We start from the raw sequence: 19,107 nt of genomic DNA on the forward strand, positions 1-19,107 counted from the left end.
ACGCGGGCACATTTTCATAGCTGCAGCTCAAGTGACAACGCAGCAAATAGACGATGGATGTTACAGCCTCACTCTGCCCTTTAGTCTCAGTGGGCAAACAGCATGGATTAAACTAATGTCCTCCCCTGAGTTGATGTTTGATAGTCGTGAATACGTTAATTGTCAACTCTAAACGCAGCACACACACACAGTGGCACACACACGTACACACACATCGTGCACAGCTTCTGGCTAAGTGGCTGGGGCGGGACGCTGCGTGGGACGAGGCGGGGACAGCAGGCAGGCGGGCGGGCAGCGTGCTGGTCGGGTTGGTGGACAGCTGATTGTCCGTGTTATTAACTGTGTTTGGGGGCGTTCCTGCTCGCTTTGTAGACCACGCCTCCCTCACCTACTAGTTCTCTCCTGTTTGGCATCCCAGAGATGGTCCAAAGTGATTCCTCAGGGAAGAATAGAGCGCAAATCACCCGAGCAGGAGCTGACGAGGAGCGGAGCCGCCGTTGCCCAGGACTGCCTCTTAATTGCGCGTAATCTTCCGTTTCATTCATCTAAACAGAGGAGAAGACTTTGTAAATAAAGAGACGGAGCGAAGGAGGGTGAAACGCTGTTTCATCTCCTTGGTTTGCTTTCTCACTGTGGACTGTTTGTTGCAAAAAAAGTGACATTTTGCTTGTGTTTTTGTCAGCTGCACCTTGATCCGGGGGACTGTCGCCAACTCAGTGCAGCCTCTCATCCTGCGCTTCCCCTTTCATCGCTCTCAACGTTGTTCATCTTCACAGCTGCTGCTTCCCCCTCTTTTTCTTGTGGAGTCGCTGACATGAGGTGCAGCTAACCCTGGATGCTGACAGCTCCCCTTTTCCTTCCACATGTCGCATCTTTTGTTTACTTTGAGAAACACGCGCGCAACTAAACGCCAAGTGAAATAGACCACGCCACTTTGCTCCTCTGACAGCGCGATCAAACAGACGCAAGAGGAGGAGAGGCAGAGGGAAAAAAAGGAGGGAGCCAAGGAGAGGAGGATAGAGAGAGAGAGGAGAGAGAGTGAGAGAGAGATAGCGACAGTGTGAAGGTGCGTTTTGATGTTTGGCATCCACGAGAGCATCCAGAGGAGTGGGAGTAGTATGAAAGAAGAGCCCATGGTGGCCGGGATGAACGCGGTTCGGACATGGATGCAGGGCGCCGGAGTGCTGGACTCCAACACAGCCGCCCAGAGGTGAGCCTGAGGCGGCCTTGGCGCTGCGCTGACACCGGGGCGTGGAGACCGGGGGGAGAGCACGTTATGATCTGCGGTGTTAAAGAGACGGAGCGGCTGTATCACTTGGGGCAGCACGCGTTCCCAGAGGACGTATAGTTGGATAACCACTGTTCCTGCTGGCTTTATAAGTTTTTAGCTCCAAGTCCAACATGATATAATACTGTATGGCTCAGAGTGCTTTAGCATATCTCTGGATGGAAAGCACAGTTAGCTCCAAGCACTTTCAGGCTTGCAGGGTTTTAATGTAGCCTTAGATTAACTTTGCTGTGTGGAAAGTGTGCTGTGAAAGTGTGTTTAAGATTTTCTGCTCACTTTGGCGGTTGGTTGTCTTTTTTTGGCTGTGATAAAGTAGAGTAGGTTACTTTTTGCATATATTTTCCAGCTTGAATTCAGTAGCTGTTTTTAATAAAATAAAATAATTTATTATGAATCAAGTTGATCAAGTTTAAAATAAAAAGCAGCCGTGTTATAATTAGAGCAATTAATCTGTCCAAATTCTGCTTGTAATATAAATGAGTATAATTAACCCTTTAGGCCTGCAGCTTAATATTTTAACTTATTTGTTTCATTTTCGTTGATTAGGCTGAATCGGAAAGGGTGTTTGTGCGCATTAGGGAGAGATTTTGATTCAATTATATGTACTCAGGGATTTTAGAGTGGACAGTGACTGAAACATAAGCGTCTGTAGACTGGATTTTTAAAGCAGATCTCTCTTCTGTTGCATTTTTTATTGACTGAATTTATTTTAATTGCCTTCGTGGTGGATGGTGCTGGTTTGTGCTTGTGTCCGCAGCGGAGTGGGTCTTGCTCGGGCACACTTCGAGAAGCAGCCGCCCTCCAACCTTCGCAAGTCCAACTTCTTCCACTTCGTCCTGGCTTTATACGACAGACAGGGTCAGCCGGTGGAAATAGAGAGAACCACCTTCGTTGACTTTGTAGAGAAGGAAAAGGTGAGTTGGCTCAATTCACAAAATATGTATACATTTCCAGCACATGACAGTTTGTAATAAAATCTTAAAACGTGCTTATAATGCGCACATTTTATTCGACTGATGCCTGACACAGTGCACCGGCCTGTTAAGTCAAAGTGATAAATTACCAGACGTGTGTTAACAAAGTGACCAGACGCACACAGCAGGGATCATGCTCCTGAAGGCTTCCCTCGTGATTTTTAGATGTGGTTTCCTGAAAGATTTACAGACTTCTGGTTATTTTAGCTTTTCTTTATAATTGCAAAACCCTCGGAATCAATTTTAAACCAATTTACTCGAAGGTGTAAATCAAGCGCATGAACACTTTTGCACCAATTTACCACTAATAATATTGAATGATATTTTTCTGACAGCACAGCACAGCGTGTTGCCTTATTCCTGTAGGTGTTGGGAGAGGCGAAATTTAATTTTCTTAAAAAAAAACGTCGATATTAACGTTTAATACATCGATCAGGTGTTTTATTGATCTGTTTGCAAGTGGCGTTAAAAGTGAGTGTTTTACTTTAAATGCTTGTTTTATTCAGCAGCATTTAGTATCGACTTGTTTATTATTTATTAGATCCGAATGTCTTCTGCTGTTGGTCGGTATTATTTACATAATTTAATATTACATTACATACACAATGTTAATTGTTGAATATATAATTAATATATGTCAAATTATTCTTTTTATTAAATTGGTTAAAAGCCTGGAGTAACACTGTAAACAATTTCCGTTTCCAGTATAGGCAAATAAAGCTGTAAACAGGCCTATTTGTAAATACATTGTTTGTTAAATAACGTAAAGAAAAGTTGTACAAGTTACACACACAGCCTTGTTTGCTTTCTTTTGTCTGTGTGGATGACATAACGAAGTGCTTTAAATGTGATCACAGTTAGAGAGAAGTAACATGTTAATACTCTAAAAATACCAAGTTGTGGACGCGCAGTAAAAGTCCCAGGAGGAGATGGTTTGCCTGCTCTGACCGGCTCTGTTTGGTTTAATTTTCATAGGAAACGACGGGGGAAAAGACCAACAATGGGATCCATTATAGACTTCAGCTGCTCTACAGTAACGGTGAGTTTAGCTCCCATAATTTTTATGGAGCAATAACAAACGCAGTGAGTGAATGATACGCCAAACCAGCGCGAGGAAACTCAGGAAACAAATGTTTTAGGAGGTCACATCGTGTTTTGTTTTATGTATTCATTTTTTATGCACTGTGAGAGATTAGTGCTTTATTTATTAGTGCAAGTCAAATGCATTAAATGTTGTTATTTACACATTACTTTTATTATTACTAAATAATTATATTTTTTACATCATTCTTCTTCTTATTATTATTATTATCATTATTATTATTATTATTGTTATTATGTGCTTGCTGCTTCCAACAGTAAATATATCTTCTCTGGTCAGCAGTAAACAACCCAAGGCAGCTTAATAAAATGTTTCCCATCTTCCCTTTTAACGTTTGTTTCTTCAGCCTGAATAATTAAATTATATTAATTATAACTCAGAAAAAAATGTGTGTGGTTCTCCCTGCTGTGCCCATTTCACAATTCAGTTGTAAATAAATGTTTTAAGAGATAAAATCAACAGGATTAAAGAAAGTAAATTATTTTTTATGTCCCAAGCAAACTGACAGCATGCAACAAATACTGAAAGTCATTAGTAACAGTTTGGACTCATTCAGTTTCCATAAAGTGCCTCAGAGGGGAAGTCACAATGAATAAAACTTGTGATCTGAAATATTCCCCAGAATGGGGAAAGCTTCGCCTCAGATGTGATATGAAGCCTGCTGGTTACATTTTAACAATTTCTCTGTCTCTCACTTTCCTTCTCTGTGTGTCTCTGCAGGGATCAGGACAGAGCAGGACTTGTATGTTCGTCTCATCGACTCTATGACTAAACAGGTAAGAGGTTTGCATCAGGCTCAGAGAATTAAACTGTGCATCAGTTTGGTGGTTGTGTTGGTCTGAATGTTGCCCCTACCTCCAATCACCCCCCCCCCCTCGCCCCCACTGCATGCCTGTGTCTGAGACCCTCAACTTCAGCACAGCACAGTCGGCTTGATAAACGACCTGTCTTACCTGTGGAATACATTTACAGAGGCCCAGAAAAGTAGAGGACATGTGTCCTCATACTCTACCTCTGCACAGCAGCCAGTAAGTGGGGATGGTGTGTGTGTGTGTGTGTGACTGTGTGTGTGTGACTGTGTGATTGTGCGCATATAGTGTGTGAATATCTCGGTGAGGTGCAGGAGCGGTTGTGTGTTAGTGTTTGAGAGAGACAGTGATGCATGCCAGCTCACTCTTTGAGGACCTTGACCCTCATTTCCTCAATGTGAAACAGAACAAACTATCCCAGAGTGTGTTATGGCCAATTCAATCACACAAAGAAATACAGAGCAGCACATGTGGGCTGGCGCACACTGAGGGAATTCTCCGGTAGGACGACTTAGATACGAAGAAAATAAGCCTCTTCAACGCTGTTTTGATATCAGGTCTTTTGTTTTGCCAATTCTGCCTCTAGTGCCATTAGGCTTGAAGAGAGTTTGCCTTAGAATGAAAGGAGTAGGAGGGGATGTTGTTTGTGTGAGTGCGTGTGTGTTTGTGTGCGTGTGTTGGCATGTTTATCGGTGTGTGTGTGTGTGTGTGTGTGTGTGTGTGTGTGTGTGTGTGTGTGCGCAGGGTGATCACAGCCCTGGAGAGCATGTTGAGTGGGGTTGGAGGGGTAACCAGACTAGATTTTTGGACGCTGTGCTGTATGGACCAGATGGTGCACTATACTCCAGTCTGGCAGTCCAACTGCTCACTGTACACAGCGTATAAACATACGTGCACGCACAAACACATATGCACACACAGGAGTACACACACGCACAGGCGCACACATACACACACACACAAATGCTTTCTCTCTTACTGTCTCTGTCAGAACAGAGCGTTCCTGTTCAGGAGGACTGGATTCCAACGTTACACACATTTGCCAGATAGACAACACTACTCCCAGATGAAACACACACACTTTTCTGTTTTTTATTTGCCCCTGTATCACGGCTCGCTTTTTTTTATTTCTTTCAGAATGCCACATAAAAAAATATAAATCAAGGTTATGTGATTTTTCTGTGATTTCTTTTTTTTCTCCATCCTTCAGGCGATTGTCTATGAGGGCCAGGATAAAAACCCAGAGATGTGTCGGGTCCTGTTGACCCACGAGATCATGTGCAGGTAAGACAAAACACACCCCAGCTACAGCTGTCATTTGTTGGTCCAGCCGATGCTTTGTAGTTTGGATCAAGATGAATGTTTTTCTCACATTGGAGGTGTCTGTGTTGGTGTAAAGAGGGGGCAAAGACACGAGGAGCACTGCTAAATTACAATAGAAATCTTATCATTTTCCTCAAAGTGGGTTGGGGAGATGGGCCCTGGCCTATTTCCGTTGGTAGGGATGTGTGTGTGTATGTGTCTGTGTATATGTGTGTGTGTGCATCCCTCTCATGTTCAGCTAATTAGGACAAGGAAAAGCTCATTACTCAAACCCATCCTCCTTAGTCGGTGTAATACATGCAGTTTGCTGTGTCCTGACAGTGAGCTATGTGCAGAGGGGGACAGACTCGGATTACACATAAAATACAGACACTCACACATTCACACACACACAGTCAAATATACTAAGGCAAGCACACATCTCACAGGGCGTCATTTACAATCAATAAGAGCATCACGCAGCATGTGATTGTCCCTCACAAACCAGCCATTTAGAAATACACGTAGAGCTACATGTGGAGAAATGGCCAGTGGCAAAGTGTAGCCACTTCCTGGTTATCACACAAGGCAATTTAGACCACTTGTTTTCATATGCTGCAGGAAACAGTCGAGATCAGAAATCTGATCTGGCTTTCCAAGCCTCCTGTCCTGGGGGACTCAAGAAAGTAGGGGGGAGGGTCAATCTGTCTCCCCCCTTTCTCTCGCTCTCTTTTGTGTCTTTCTCCATCTCCTCCCACACACACACATACAGTAGACATGCACATGCAGTCAGACGCAGGTACACACAGACGTGCATACTGTACGCACAGACAGAGAAGAAAAGCTAGACGGGATGATACTTTTTGGGGGAAACAGGGGGGCTGACGGCAGACAACAACACTGTTACATTGTGCTGCAGTCAAATGATTCAGAAAGGACTCGTCACATCAGTATGCAACCCCCTTCTACCCAGCATGCACTACTCCCCAGGTCCAGTGGGACCACTCTGTGACCCACTTCTGAGAGAGAGGGAGAGAGAGGCGGGATAGAGGGAGGGGACGAGCACTGAGGAAAAATAGAGAACATAAGATGTCTGGTTGTGTGATGTCTGACAGAAATGGAGCTAACCTGAGCCCTGGAGGCTAATTCAAGTTTGTATCCAGCCCCATTCAAGCTCAGTGCTTTTGCTCTCCTCCTCCAAACTTCTCCTAAAATCGCCCCGCTGATCTCACCTACTGTAGCGCAAGAGCCCCGGTCTTACCTTGGGAAGCCCGGCAGAAATCCAATTCATGTTGTTTCTTCAACTCTGCCAAAGTCTCACGCCCTTTTACTCCTCTTTCTCTTTCCTGCATGCTCATCTGACTTCCTCTCCCTCTCTGTGATGTACCTTATCTTTATTTCTCTGTTGTTCACATCTCTGTGACTAACTCTGCTTTGTCTCTGCCCCCCCTCTTCTCTCACCTCCCTGCAGTCGATGCTGTGATAAGAAGAGTTGTGGCAACAGGAACGAGACCCCATCAGACCCTGTCATCATCGACAGGTAAGCAAACTTTGCCCTTTGACCTCGGCCGACGTGATGCCGCGCTGTCATCGCAAACACAAACACAGCACGTATGGCTGCCTATGAGTGTGAACAGGAACCGTGTGCAGAATACACAGGCAGCAAATGTTGCAAAAACATACTGTAGATATAAAAATCATGACAAAATTTTCAGATAAATTTGCAGTGAAGTAAGAAGCGATTTTTTTCAACACGAGATTTGGCTGAGAAAACATAACCTGCAGGCCTAATAAAGCAGGCCGCAGCTTGTTTAAAATTTCAGCAAGTATAATCGACTGTGTGCACAAAATGTGTGAAACAGCAGTAAATAATATTCCAGTGGTATGTGTGTGAAGTGGAGGAGCAATCACAGAGCAGCTGAGCTCTGCTTCAAGTGTGGTCAAACAGTGTTTGTGTGGTTGGGCTGATGACTTAGCTGATGAGCAGTTAGGGTTACAGCTACAGCCTGGCGTGTGTGTTTCTGTTTATAAATCTCACTCTGGCCCGAGTGTGGTATACTGAAGCTTGTCTGCCGCTTTTAACACTGGCAGACACACTCCTGCTCACACACACTTTTCTTTGAGTGCACACCTTTCTCCTGCCTGTCATAAACTACCTCTGACCGATGCAGCAGCTCGCCTGATTTACAGTCAGTCAGGGAAAAAAAGAAAAGCCCTGTAGATTTACAGTCCGGCCTGGGCTGTGTGCATGCGTGTGGCACACGTGTGGACGCACAGCGTAAGGGAAATTATTTGTTTATACTTGAGCAATTGTTGGAGCGTGCAGATTTAAGGCTGCTGCAGGACAGAATGAGAGTAAAAAGGTACACTTTTCGTAAAGTATCACCTTTTCAGACTGAGTTTAACCTGTCCCAACAAATGCATTATCATGTAGTGCATCGTAGGTTATTTAGGTTTTATATCTGATTTGAATTTGTCACATTTGAGTGTGTTTGTGTGAGTGTTAATGAGGCAGTGACCTGTGCTATCTGATGAACACAGCTGTCCTGTGCTCGCTGCTGCTCTGTCAAAAGCTACTCTTTACCTGTGTGTGTGTGTGTGTGTGTGTGTGTGTGTGTGTGTGTGTGTGTGTGTGTGTGTTTGTGTTTGTGTGTGTATTTATGTGNATGTGTGTGAGTTTGTGTGTGTGTGCGCCACCCTCGTTCCGCTCCGGTGAAGCGGAAGGCCTCACCTCAGCGCTCCCTGAGACAGCTGCACCCCACCACGTGGCCTCAGACAACACGCCTGCCCATCACTCTGTGCCACATTTCGGATTTTTGTTTTCATGTGTGCATACTTGTTGAATTTCTCATCTGTGCACTCTGTCGCTCTGTTTCTGCGGGCCGCCGTCCTGGCTCGCTTACGGTTCAACTTTTCCCTCCAGTTTGCCGCAGTAATAGTTTGAGCAGAGCCACCTTGGTGAAACAGGCTGATATCGGCTGTGAACAGCTTTCCCACACTGAGCATGTGTTGTGGTCGCTCACTGGCGGTATTCCCCCGGCGCCCAATGGCTCAGGTGTGAGGGCAGCATTAACGAACAACAAATTAGAACAGGGGGAGGGAAAACAACAGCAATATCTCTGTTTTCCTCTCCAGCGAGCACTCTTTCTGGACAGGAAAATAGGTCAGGTGAGAGGAGAGCGATTGGGGGGGTTGGCTTGCTTTAAAGGGGGGACTGAAGGGGAATAAGGAGAGGAGGGTTTATACGTTTGCTCATTTAGTACCAATATATTCTTGGCAGTTGTAATAATCAGGGATTCATAAACAAACAAACAACTGTGAGGGTGAAACTGACTCAATTACCACGAGTTCCCCTCCTTCAAATTCATAAAGAAATACCATCAGCAGCCCCTCTCCACCCTTGAAGTTATTTAGTTCGTTAAATAAGGGCTCGTTAGCCCTCTGCTGTTTCGCAGAGATGATTAGATTTTACAGCCCTAATTAGCTGGGCTAGCTCTAACTCTTCTGGAAGAGTAATGGGTCTGATTGCCTAATTAGCTCTCTCTCGTTAAGATGGGAGAAACAGGCCACTGCAGCAAAACCGCAGGAATGAGGAAAAATAAAGTCAGCTAATGAGAAACTTATTTGATTGTTAGGAGAACAAATCTGGTACAGTGTGGATCGGCAGCGCTCTGGGTACTGTACTCGCTCACCGGGAGAATCTCTCTTACCCATCTCTTTATCTCACCTCCTGTTGAAAAGAGAATTTGTTTGGGCTTTAAAGCGTCTACAAGGAGCAATACGATGCAGATTTTAATTATGAAGCATATTTGTTAAGGCTATGATAGCAAAAAGCACTTTAACATTCTTAGATTTTAACTGAAGTTGAAAGAAACATCCCCCACAATCTGTCCTGTTTTCATGCTGTTTTGGTTTAGGGCTATTATGGTTGCAGCGACATCCAGTTTCATAAGTAGCGTTGTCGTCTCTGACTGTCTCAGATTTTCATAGTCCATCTGATCTGAATCAGTCAGTCTTGCAGATGAGGACAACTCATGCCATATTTTATGCATTTAACCTCTGAGGTGGAGAGTTCTTGGAAATTCAGAGAGACCTTGGCATGACATGTCATGTCTCTATGCTTGACACTGGGCAGGGGAAGCAGCTGAAAGGGGAGAAGCCCGTGTGCGCCTCTCTATATCTTCCCCGGGGAAACATGTGTGGTCCACTTTAGGCTCTTACAGAGGCAGGATAATATGAGGGGAGCCCTTAACCCCCCACCTCCACTTCCACCTCTCTCTATCACTCCTGGTTAGCGTGGGGTTAATCATATGCAGCCACTGCTAGTCAGTCTATCATGTGCCTGGATGGGCCTCAAATCACAAACACATTTCCCTCTCACCCGTGTACACCTTTGCCATTTCTCTGCATAGATTTTCTTAAAAGTGTCTCCCCACAGAAATGTTTTTGTTAATTTACTTGCTGCACATCCATATAATTGTGGACTAATCTCTCAACCTGACTCGCTTTGGGGGTATTACTGTCCCTCCGGCCCCATGTGTCCTCTGTTGCCTCCTACCACCTGTGTCCCGTGGCCCTTTCCTGCACAGCCAGCTCCCCCAGGCCTGCCGCAGGGTGTCTCCCAGGCAGGGAGAGCCTCTCTGGAGGGGGGAGAGAAACTCTCTGTGACCAGAGATAAGGATCCACTGGATAGCCTTGCATTTCCCATGATCCCCCTTTCCAGTGAAGGGTGGAGGGGTGTCAAGTTTACATGCGCCGATGATGTTGTTTCAGGTTTATAGCTGTTTTTGAGTGTGTGCTTGTGTGTGTTTGTGTTTGCACACACTCCTGCAGCCCGCCGTTGATGTGGCCCATTTCCTTGCATGCGTGTCTGTGCTTGTGTATCCGCATCAATGTTGGTTGTTTCCCCAGGAGTGTGTGTGTGTGTTGATAGAGGCCATTTCCTGGCGAGTGTGTGTGTGTGTGTGTGTGTGTGTGTCTTGAGTGAAGAATGTCGGGCAGGAAGTGCTCCTCCCGGGGAGGATGATGTCATCATGGCCGACAGTTTCCTGTTCTGTGGGCCAGTGGAACAGGCTGATTCTCAGCTTCACGGTGGGTAGTTAGCACTTGTGGACTAGGTTTTGGTTCATCTCCGCCGTGCCGTAGGTCCACACCTGCTTTGGTTTTACACCACATCGCTTGACACATCTGGAAGGAACAAGTAAACTTTGCAATGTCTTGAGGACTGCATTTTCCAAGCTAATGCATTTTTGCTGCAAAGCTTGTTTGTCACTCTCCCCCTCTTTGTCTTGCTCTGTAGTGGGGAACCCCCTCATTGTTTTGGTTGTTATGTTTGGATGCACTTCCTGGGGTGAGAGGTCATGTGTTGCCTTGGCTGGGCTAACGTGCGCTAGTGAATAATGTATGTCATTGACTTTATGTCAGCCCTGCCAGCCCCCCAAGCCGAGCCCACCCATGTTTAATTCATCCATCTCATTTGTGTGTGTGTGTGTGTGTGTGTGTGTGTGTGTGTGTGTGCCTGCGAATGTGCCTGCGAATATGTGTGTGTGTGTGTGTGTGTGTGTGTGTGCGTGTGTGTCATTTAGAGGCCCAGTCTGCACCTGTCCAGCCATTAGCCCCCTTCTCATTTGCATTTGATGCTAATGTGGTTTACTGGCAGCGCCTTCCGTCCCCTCAGCTTAGTTTCACTTTCATATCCATGACTGTGTTAGTGAGAAGGCGAAAACACACTTACAGTGCAGCTATCCTACATTCTTCTGACTGTATCTGCTGATGTGTCTGACGCCTGAATGTTGAGGTCTTCATTAATTCTTTTTTCTTTCCCACGTCCTGGGTCTGTTTTATCATCTGCATTATTGTCACTCTTTTCTCCCCTGTACGCCACTTGTTTCTCACAGCTGGTTTTCTATTGTGTCTCTGACCACCTATCAGTAGCTCTACATTTTCCTCCAAGACAAAGAGAAGCTAGAAACAGAGTCATGAGACCCCGAGGCCGACAGCATCTCTCTTTTGGTGATTTCTCCTTGGGGGAGGAGAGATCTTTTCGACACGGCCCTTCTCTCTTTAGGAGATTTTTGTTTTTTTTCCTCGATGATGTGCTGTTTCTTTTGTGCAGTCTTGTGGTGGGGGGTGGGGTGGGGGGGTGGCAGGGGGTTTTGCAGCTGCATTAGATGTTACAGGAGGCTTTGAAAAGGACTGGCCCTGAGCTGGTTGTGGTGTTTGTGCAGGGCTCAGGGGCAAAGAGGCAGAGTTGCTGGCTCATCGATATGCAGGCAGAACTCCCCTCCCTCAGGTGTTGGCCGCCTCACAAATCTGCCTCACACACACATAGACACAGACACAGCTCTCACCCTCAGATAAACTCATAGTACACAAATTCATATGCAGACGCACGCATGCGCACTTATAAGAATCCACAGGCGGGCAAAAAATATAACACACATACATACACACACATTGACCTGCAGCTCTCTGCATCTGTTTGGTTGTGTTCTTTTTTTCCCTGCGGTGGTTCCCCCCCCCCAAGGGTTGGAGGAAAGCGCAGCCCCGAGGGACAGACGGCTGCGCTGATTGACAGCAGGGAGTTTGGAGGTCGAGGTGCCTCTAAAACAGCACTGCCTCTTTCTCTCTCATCCAGACCTTCAACACTCTCACCCCCCAACAACTGGCCCGCTTTCATTTGCCAACACCCCATGAAGAAATTAACACATCATTCTCAGAGTAAACACGGGTTCGTTTCCATGATATGAAATATCAAATTAACAGCTGTTTTCGTTTTGTGGTGAGGAAACAATGAGGGAACACTGGAATTAAGTATGTTTAATGCTGAAGTTTGTGTGTGTTTTAATTCTTTCCCCAATAAACTAAACAGAGCTGCTATCACACTTTATAGGTAGTTAAGCTAATGCTCCCCAGCTGAATGCAGGTAACAAACAGTTTATTAGGGCATATAAAATGTAATTTACAAATGTCAAAACAGTGAAAAGTTCTGGGTTTCATGACATGGGGAGGCTTTTTTTGGCGAGAGCTACTGTAAATAGCGCTGTTGTAACTCTATTTTCTCTGCAAACTGCTTTGTCATTACTGCTTGACATTCCCTGCTTGACCTGGCCGCTCTCCTTGGCCGTTCCCACTGCCTTTGTGTCAGTGTTTGTTCTGTCCCAGAATGAAGGGGTTTAGCCGGCCAGAGCTGACCCAAATGAGTAGCGTCCTACTTCTCTGAGAGCTATTTAAGACATTTTTTGGTGTTGGAAATTGCAGGACGGAGAGATAGAGATAGAAGGGGAGGTTAAATAGAATGAAGATATATTTACCATATGAAAGGTCTCATGTATGACGTGTGAACGCGCGCAGTGCTGCGAGTGAGGAAAGAGTAACGTTTTCCAGGATTTAGTCCGTGACTCGCCCTGGAAGATGCGCTCAATTTGCTTTTCAAATGAGGCGTGAAGAGCGCAAGTGTGTGCCTCTCGGTGTGATGCTATACATTTAGACGTGCATGGTTATGTGTGTGTGGCAGGGGCAATGCTTTGTTTTCTCAATGCTCTGATGTGTGTGGACAGTCAAGCACACGGGCACACTAAGTGCTCTCTCACAGCCAATGTGTTACATGGCTGCCTGTGTTGCTGCTCGTAATTGAATAGACACAGCAGCTCCTCTCGGTGAAGGATACTCAGGCCTCCTCTCCCAGCAGGCTGAGCCAGAGTGCCATCGAGCAGTATAGCTTCCAGCCGCCCTGATTTCAGCCCTTCCTGACGATTCATTGTTTACTGATTATTTCTGCTAAGTGAGAATGCAGACTTTACTCCTCATGCCAGCTCTGTATACCCCCCAACCTGGCGTCTCACTTCCTATCAGCCAGTTTCCAGTCCAGACCCCCTTTTGGCGCTTCACCTCAGCTCTGTAGCCCAGGATGTGAGTCCAGGTGTCCAGGATGAGTGCTGGTGACCCGCTGTGCCCGAGCAAGATGTATAGTCTGTTGATTGTTTTCCATCAATCTGTCCAGGAAGAATGGATCGCTGGCCAGGCGCTGTGAGCGGCGCTCTCAGTTTCACACGCCACAATGGAAGGAAAACCTGCACGGCATGGGGGAGACAGGGAGGGAGAGATATGGAGTGTGATAGTGGTGGTGGGACTCTGCAACACCGGAATGATCCCTTTAATATAGTCTTATTGTTTTATGTGATATTTCTGCAGGATGATTTTTAACTTTCTTTTAAAACGCACTGGCAGCTATATAGGCTATTTAGCAACCATATCATTATTTCCAAGTTCAACCATTTCATATTTGCTTATGAGTTTTGTGACATTGAGCTTGACTAATTTGAGCTGTAATGTTAAGAGACGAAAGGAAATCTTCAAGGGAGTATCTCTGCCGTAATTAAACGTAAAGCAGCGACGTCAACATGCAGACAATTATGGTCAACAGCATGGTTCGATCAAAGGGATGATATATTCTTACATTTCTAATATATTCTTTTTACTTTGCATTAATCATCAACAAATGAGACCCAAGCACATGTCACTGTTCCACTTCAAAAAGCTGAGCTGAATTTAAAGGCCTTTGTTTGTGTTTATGTAACTGATGAGGGGAGACAAAGTAAGGCGTAGGCAATCGACTGAGACACTTTGTTGTTTTACACCGACTCACCCCCTTTGTGTGTGCGCTGCTAACGTTGTTTCTTTGTTTACCGAGTGGCTTGACCTCGCTGGGAGGAATGTTCACTCGTTTCCTTTTCTTCTGCATCTCCTAATGTGTTTGTCTCTCTGATTTTTCTCCATCCACGTGTCTCTCTTCTTCATCTCCCTTTCTCTCCCTATCTGCCCCTCTGTCTATGTGTCTTTTTTTTCTTTGGTCCTCCCACTCGAAACTCCAGATTTAACTCTGAAGGTTTTTTGGTTAATCACACTTGGAATCTTCCCCCTGCGTTTGAACGCTCTTCCTCAGCAGCGCGCTCTTCCTCGATCTCTGCGTGCGGCGCAGGAGAGAGTCACGCTAATTATCCCAGTTATTGGCTTCTCCAACGCCGAGGCTGTGATTTACATGAGGTGACATTCAGTTCAAACGTGCAGACCTTCGCAACCTTTTTCTGGAAAACAATTAACAGCGCCGCTTTCTCGTCTGCCTCCCTCCCGTACCCTCTTTTCTCTCGCTACACCACTCCCTCTCTCTCTTCCTCTGGCTATTGTCTTCACACAAACAGAGAAGATTTACTGCCAAAAGAGTGAGGGCTGTGCAAGGAGGTGAAACTGTTAGTGTATTTTCTGTAACAAGTGATCACTTGCTTGTTAATTGACAGCTATTCTTTGCTGTAGATATTCAGAGAGGAGTAAAGCCGCCATGGCGAAGGTATTAACTTCACTTTTGCAGGGTTGTAGCTGATGGAAGTCCTTAAATTGTGTCACATTTGCACAATAAAAGAACCCAGCTTATACGCCTCCTCTACATTTCTGCTGCTGACCCTAGGAAATTCAAAAAACACCATTACACACTTGTACGGACAGACATGTAGCCCACACAACCACGTTCAAACACAAAGACAAACTTACAAGCATGCCGTTAATGAAGCGCGTCTCTCTTCTGTCATGACGCCCGTGTTAGCATGACAAGATGTTTACACACACAATCACGGCCGCGCCTCTGATGTGGGCCAGGATGAAAGAGAGATGAGAGGAAAGGGAAAAAGAGGAGGCAGAGACGTGACGGCGAGCGTCGTGGTATGGACTGCTTTTCTCTGTTTGACAGGAGGACAGTTGTAACAGTACCCCACTGAGAGCCGAGAGAGAAGGTAGAGAGAGACACAGAGAGAGAGATAGACAGCAGAGAGGGAGGAAGATGTACCTGGAGGGAAATGTTCTGAAAAGGAAAGATGTTTTTGTTTTTTTGGGGGGTTTTTTCACAACCACATTCTCAAATCAGGAGTAAAACAATTAGATCCACCCGCTTCCCCTTGTCCCGCAGTGTAGATTACAAATGAGCAAACCTGGCATTTATCACATCACTACAAACATTTATTAAAGCCGGTTCCCCTCTAAAGCTGCAGAGATAACAGTGGGTAATTGCAGAGACTGGCTCTATTAGTTAAGTATGCCTAATGTCACTGCCTCAGAGCATTAATGGACGCCGTAGTATTATGTTCCTGCGCTCATTACCACCCCACTCCCCTTCAAACAGATACACACACACACATATCCACACACCCTCTCCCCCTCCATTGACCCTGCAGCAGGAGTCTGTGCCACTCTAATGAGAAATGGAAAACACTACTCCGCAAGCTCCAAGACACACACACACACATACGGACACACACACACACACTCGGCGGGAGCCATTACAAGGGGACAGAGGGGTACAACAGTATAATCACACACGCCCAGGGAAACAATTGTGCCGTTATCAGAGTGATCACATTATAAAAGTTTAATAAACACCAAACGGCCTAATGGTGAATTAGCCTGCATCTGCCCTGTGTTGTGCCAGGCTATAATTAGTGATTTAACAGAGACAAACAAATGTTTTTAGCCAGAGCTTTTCACAGTCAACAGATTTTTAGTTGGACGTAAATTATTCGGCTTGTCCAGAATTAAAAGAAAATGCGCGGCTGGTGGTGATTTGTGAGAGGTTTTTTTGTTGTTGTTGTTTTTTTTTTTGTTTTTTTTTGTTTTTTGTTTTAATCCCACAATCTTGACTCCAAGACACCAAAAGTCACACAAACACAGAACCACTGAGAGCAGAGTTTGGCTCAAGCCCCAGTCTGGTTTTCTAAGTGGCACTTGAGATGTGTATGGAGAGAGGCGGATGGGTGCTTGAGATTGTTGAGGAGGAGGAGAGAGTGAAGGAGGGAGGGTGAAGGGGGATGGAAAGAAGAAAAGAAACAGGAAGAGATGGCGTTGAATGACGTGGAATAAGTTAGTCAAGAGGAGGGAGAAAAGAAATGCCACTCCTCGTTCTCTTTTGGGCAAAATGAGCAGCTGTGTGTCTATTTTGATATGTGTGTGTGTGGGTGTGTGTGTGCGCATTTGTATGCATACGTATGTGGGAATTGACGTCAAATCGATGACAATCTATAATTTACAATCACAAGGACCTATCACTTTTTATAGGGCCTCCATCCGTGCTCATCAATATTACATCAGGACCCAGACTTTCAGTGTGAGGGAGCAGGAGGGTGAGAAAACGGCTGAGGAGAGAGAATATGGCTTTGGTCCAGTGTGTGTGTGTGTGTGTGTGTGTGGTTGTGTGTGTGTGTGTGTGTGTCTGTGTGTAAGAGGAGGTGAGNTGTCATTAGACCCAGTATGGACCAGCAGGCACACGTGGAGGTCAGGGCACGGAGTTTGTGCATGTGTCTGATTGAGAGTGTGTGTGTGTGTGTGTGTGTGTGTGTGTGTGTGTGTGTGTGTGTGTGTGTGTAGGCGTGGGGGGACCAAGTGTTCAGTAGTGACAGGCTCAAGCCTCTGAAAGAAAATCAATCATGTCATAAGAGGAAGGTTTCCTCCAGCCTCCTTCTCCCTCTCTCTCCCCTCCTCCTCTCATCCTTTCTCCTCTTTTCTCCCCTTTTCTCCTTTTTTCCTTTTCATTCTTTTCAGCTGGGAGATCATCTACAGACCCTCCATTTATACTTCCCCTTCTTCTCTGTCTTTCTCTGTGTTTTTGAGTGTCTCTGCCTCTCTGCCAAAAACACACGCTTGCACAGGAGATGGCTCTCCTGGGTCAGGATGGGGGTTGCATGTGTGATGTGTGGATCAATCCGAGGGGTTATCCTGGCAAAAAGGAGCCATTAGTGACAGAACTGATCCTGGATCAGCCCTCATTAACTAAAAGGGCACAGGTGCTGTTTGTCCAGATAAAAGAAATGACCCCAAAGCAGGGCCAATTAACTCAGAGGGCAGAAACTAGTTGAATTGATGGCATGCGTTGTTTTGTTTAATAGAAGTTTGATGCGAAAGGAAGCTGATTAGACTTTGTTTTATTGTGAATTTAAGCTTGTCCCTCAGTTATTTATTATTAAGGATGAGCGCACACACACACTCACACATACACACAGGGCAAGCCTCCACCTGTTCTCCTCTCTCCTCTCTCGCCTGAGGGGACTAGTATGGTAGATAACAGTTTGAGTGGGCCTGCTGCAAAACACTAATCAGACCTAACACTGCCTAATTAGCACAGAGTCCGCTGATTGGCTTACAGCAATAATTAACACAGGTGAGAATAATTAGCTCCCCATAGACCTGTTTGTGCGTGTGTGTGTATGTGTGTGTGTGTGGAGGATGTTATTATGCAGCCTTGGTCCCCAGTGAGACTGAGGAGGCAGAGAGAAGAATCAAACTCATTACTGAAACCAGGCCAACCTGTGTTAGGTGCTCTGCTTTCCCACACCCAGAGAATTAGCCACAGAGAGATCCACCTCCCATCTCTCCCTCTTTCCCTCTGTGTGTGTGTGTGTGTGTGTCTCCATCCCTTTCCCTTCAGCCCCCCCTCTGCTGATGACTGAAGGTGCGTTTGAGGAATCTCACCGCTAGGTGAACCTGCTAAGATAAGATGAAACACAGACACGGGGCATCTTTGTATCATATTCTGTCACTCTGGTGGTCTGCTTCTCTCTTTTATCCTCCGCCCAGCCCTCTTTCAATCTCTCTTCAGAATAGTAAGAACAAAATAGGGGGGGATGTTGGCGAGCCCTGTCTTCCTCTCCATATAAAAAGCTTGAGCTTATAGCCTCTCCCTCTCCATAAAATTGTATACTGTACACTTCATGAACTACTACTTACCGCCTGGCTGTATATAGAAGATACTGAATCATGCTCAGCCAACGCCTCATGTTGCCTCTCCAAGAGAGAGAAGGAAGGAGATAATGAGAGAGACTGGGAAGGAAAGACAAAGAAAGGAAAAAGGGGGACTGTTTTTGCGAAGAGACTGGCCGTCGTTCATCAGTCTGCAAGCAGCATGGTGTCCTCCATCTCACTCTCCCTGGTTATTTTTGCCAAAGTGCTGCTTCTTTGATCAAGCCAACATCACAGAGAAGAAGACGGGCACGCAGACATTGAGAGGGGGTTAATATTGGAACACAATTGACGGCTTGTCACTTTTAGCTCCCAGGCACCAACATTGCCGAGTAGTTAGTTAGGTGCTGGAGAGGGAGATAGAGGGGGGTAACACACACACACACACACACACACACACACACACAGGTTTTTTTGCTAAATAAATAACAAGTGACGATGTAAATTGGTGTTTTCCTGGAGCGTGTGGCTGCTTCTGGGATGTATTTTTCATGTCAAGACATTTTAGAGTGGTTTAGGAGTGCAGGATGTACGGGTAATGAATTTAACCTGTGCACAAACACAGCTTTGCTCTCATACACACACACGGGGAGGGGAGTCGAATATTCACCTGACCACAGGTGCATCACAGCGTCAATGTGAGGCACACTCATGCTGACTCCTGCCCCCACCTCCCTCTTTAGACTATTGTTCTCCACTCACCAGGGCCCGGGGAGGTGCCAGGGGTGACATCAGCCTATAACCATACACTAGTAGAGACACTGTGGGAGAGGAAGGCTCATTGTTGGCTGACTGATCTCCAGTCTCGCGCTGACAAGCCCCCCCATGTTTACTAGATTTGTTTTTTGTTGTGTT

The 19,107-nt window shown here is 45.8% G+C and overlaps 1 protein-coding gene across 2 annotated transcripts in view; it reads left to right on the top strand.

Annotated features, from left to right (window-relative positions):
* The first annotated feature begins 391 nt into the window (after nt 1-391).
* ebf1a (EBF transcription factor 1a) overlaps nt 392-19,107 on the top strand; it is a 56,583-nt gene continuing 37,867 nt past the window's right edge. For both annotated transcript variants that reach the window (XM_050042406.1, XM_050042407.1), the window contains exons 1-6: nt 392-1,210; nt 2,046-2,202; nt 3,238-3,301; nt 4,085-4,140; nt 5,384-5,457; nt 6,947-7,015. In XM_050042406.1, the coding sequence (XP_049898363.1) occupies nt 1,077-1,210; nt 2,046-2,202; nt 3,238-3,301; nt 4,085-4,140; nt 5,384-5,457; nt 6,947-7,015 (554 nt within the window). In that variant the 5' untranslated portion in view covers nt 392-1,076. The remainder of the gene's footprint in view (nt 1,211-2,045; nt 2,203-3,237; nt 3,302-4,084; nt 4,141-5,383; nt 5,458-6,946; nt 7,016-19,107) is intronic.

This window comes from Epinephelus moara, chromosome 4 (genome assembly GCF_006386435.1).
Source record: "Epinephelus moara isolate mb chromosome 4, YSFRI_EMoa_1.0, whole genome shotgun sequence".
In the NCBI taxonomy this organism is placed as follows: domain Eukaryota; kingdom Metazoa; phylum Chordata; class Actinopteri; order Perciformes; family Serranidae; genus Epinephelus; species Epinephelus moara.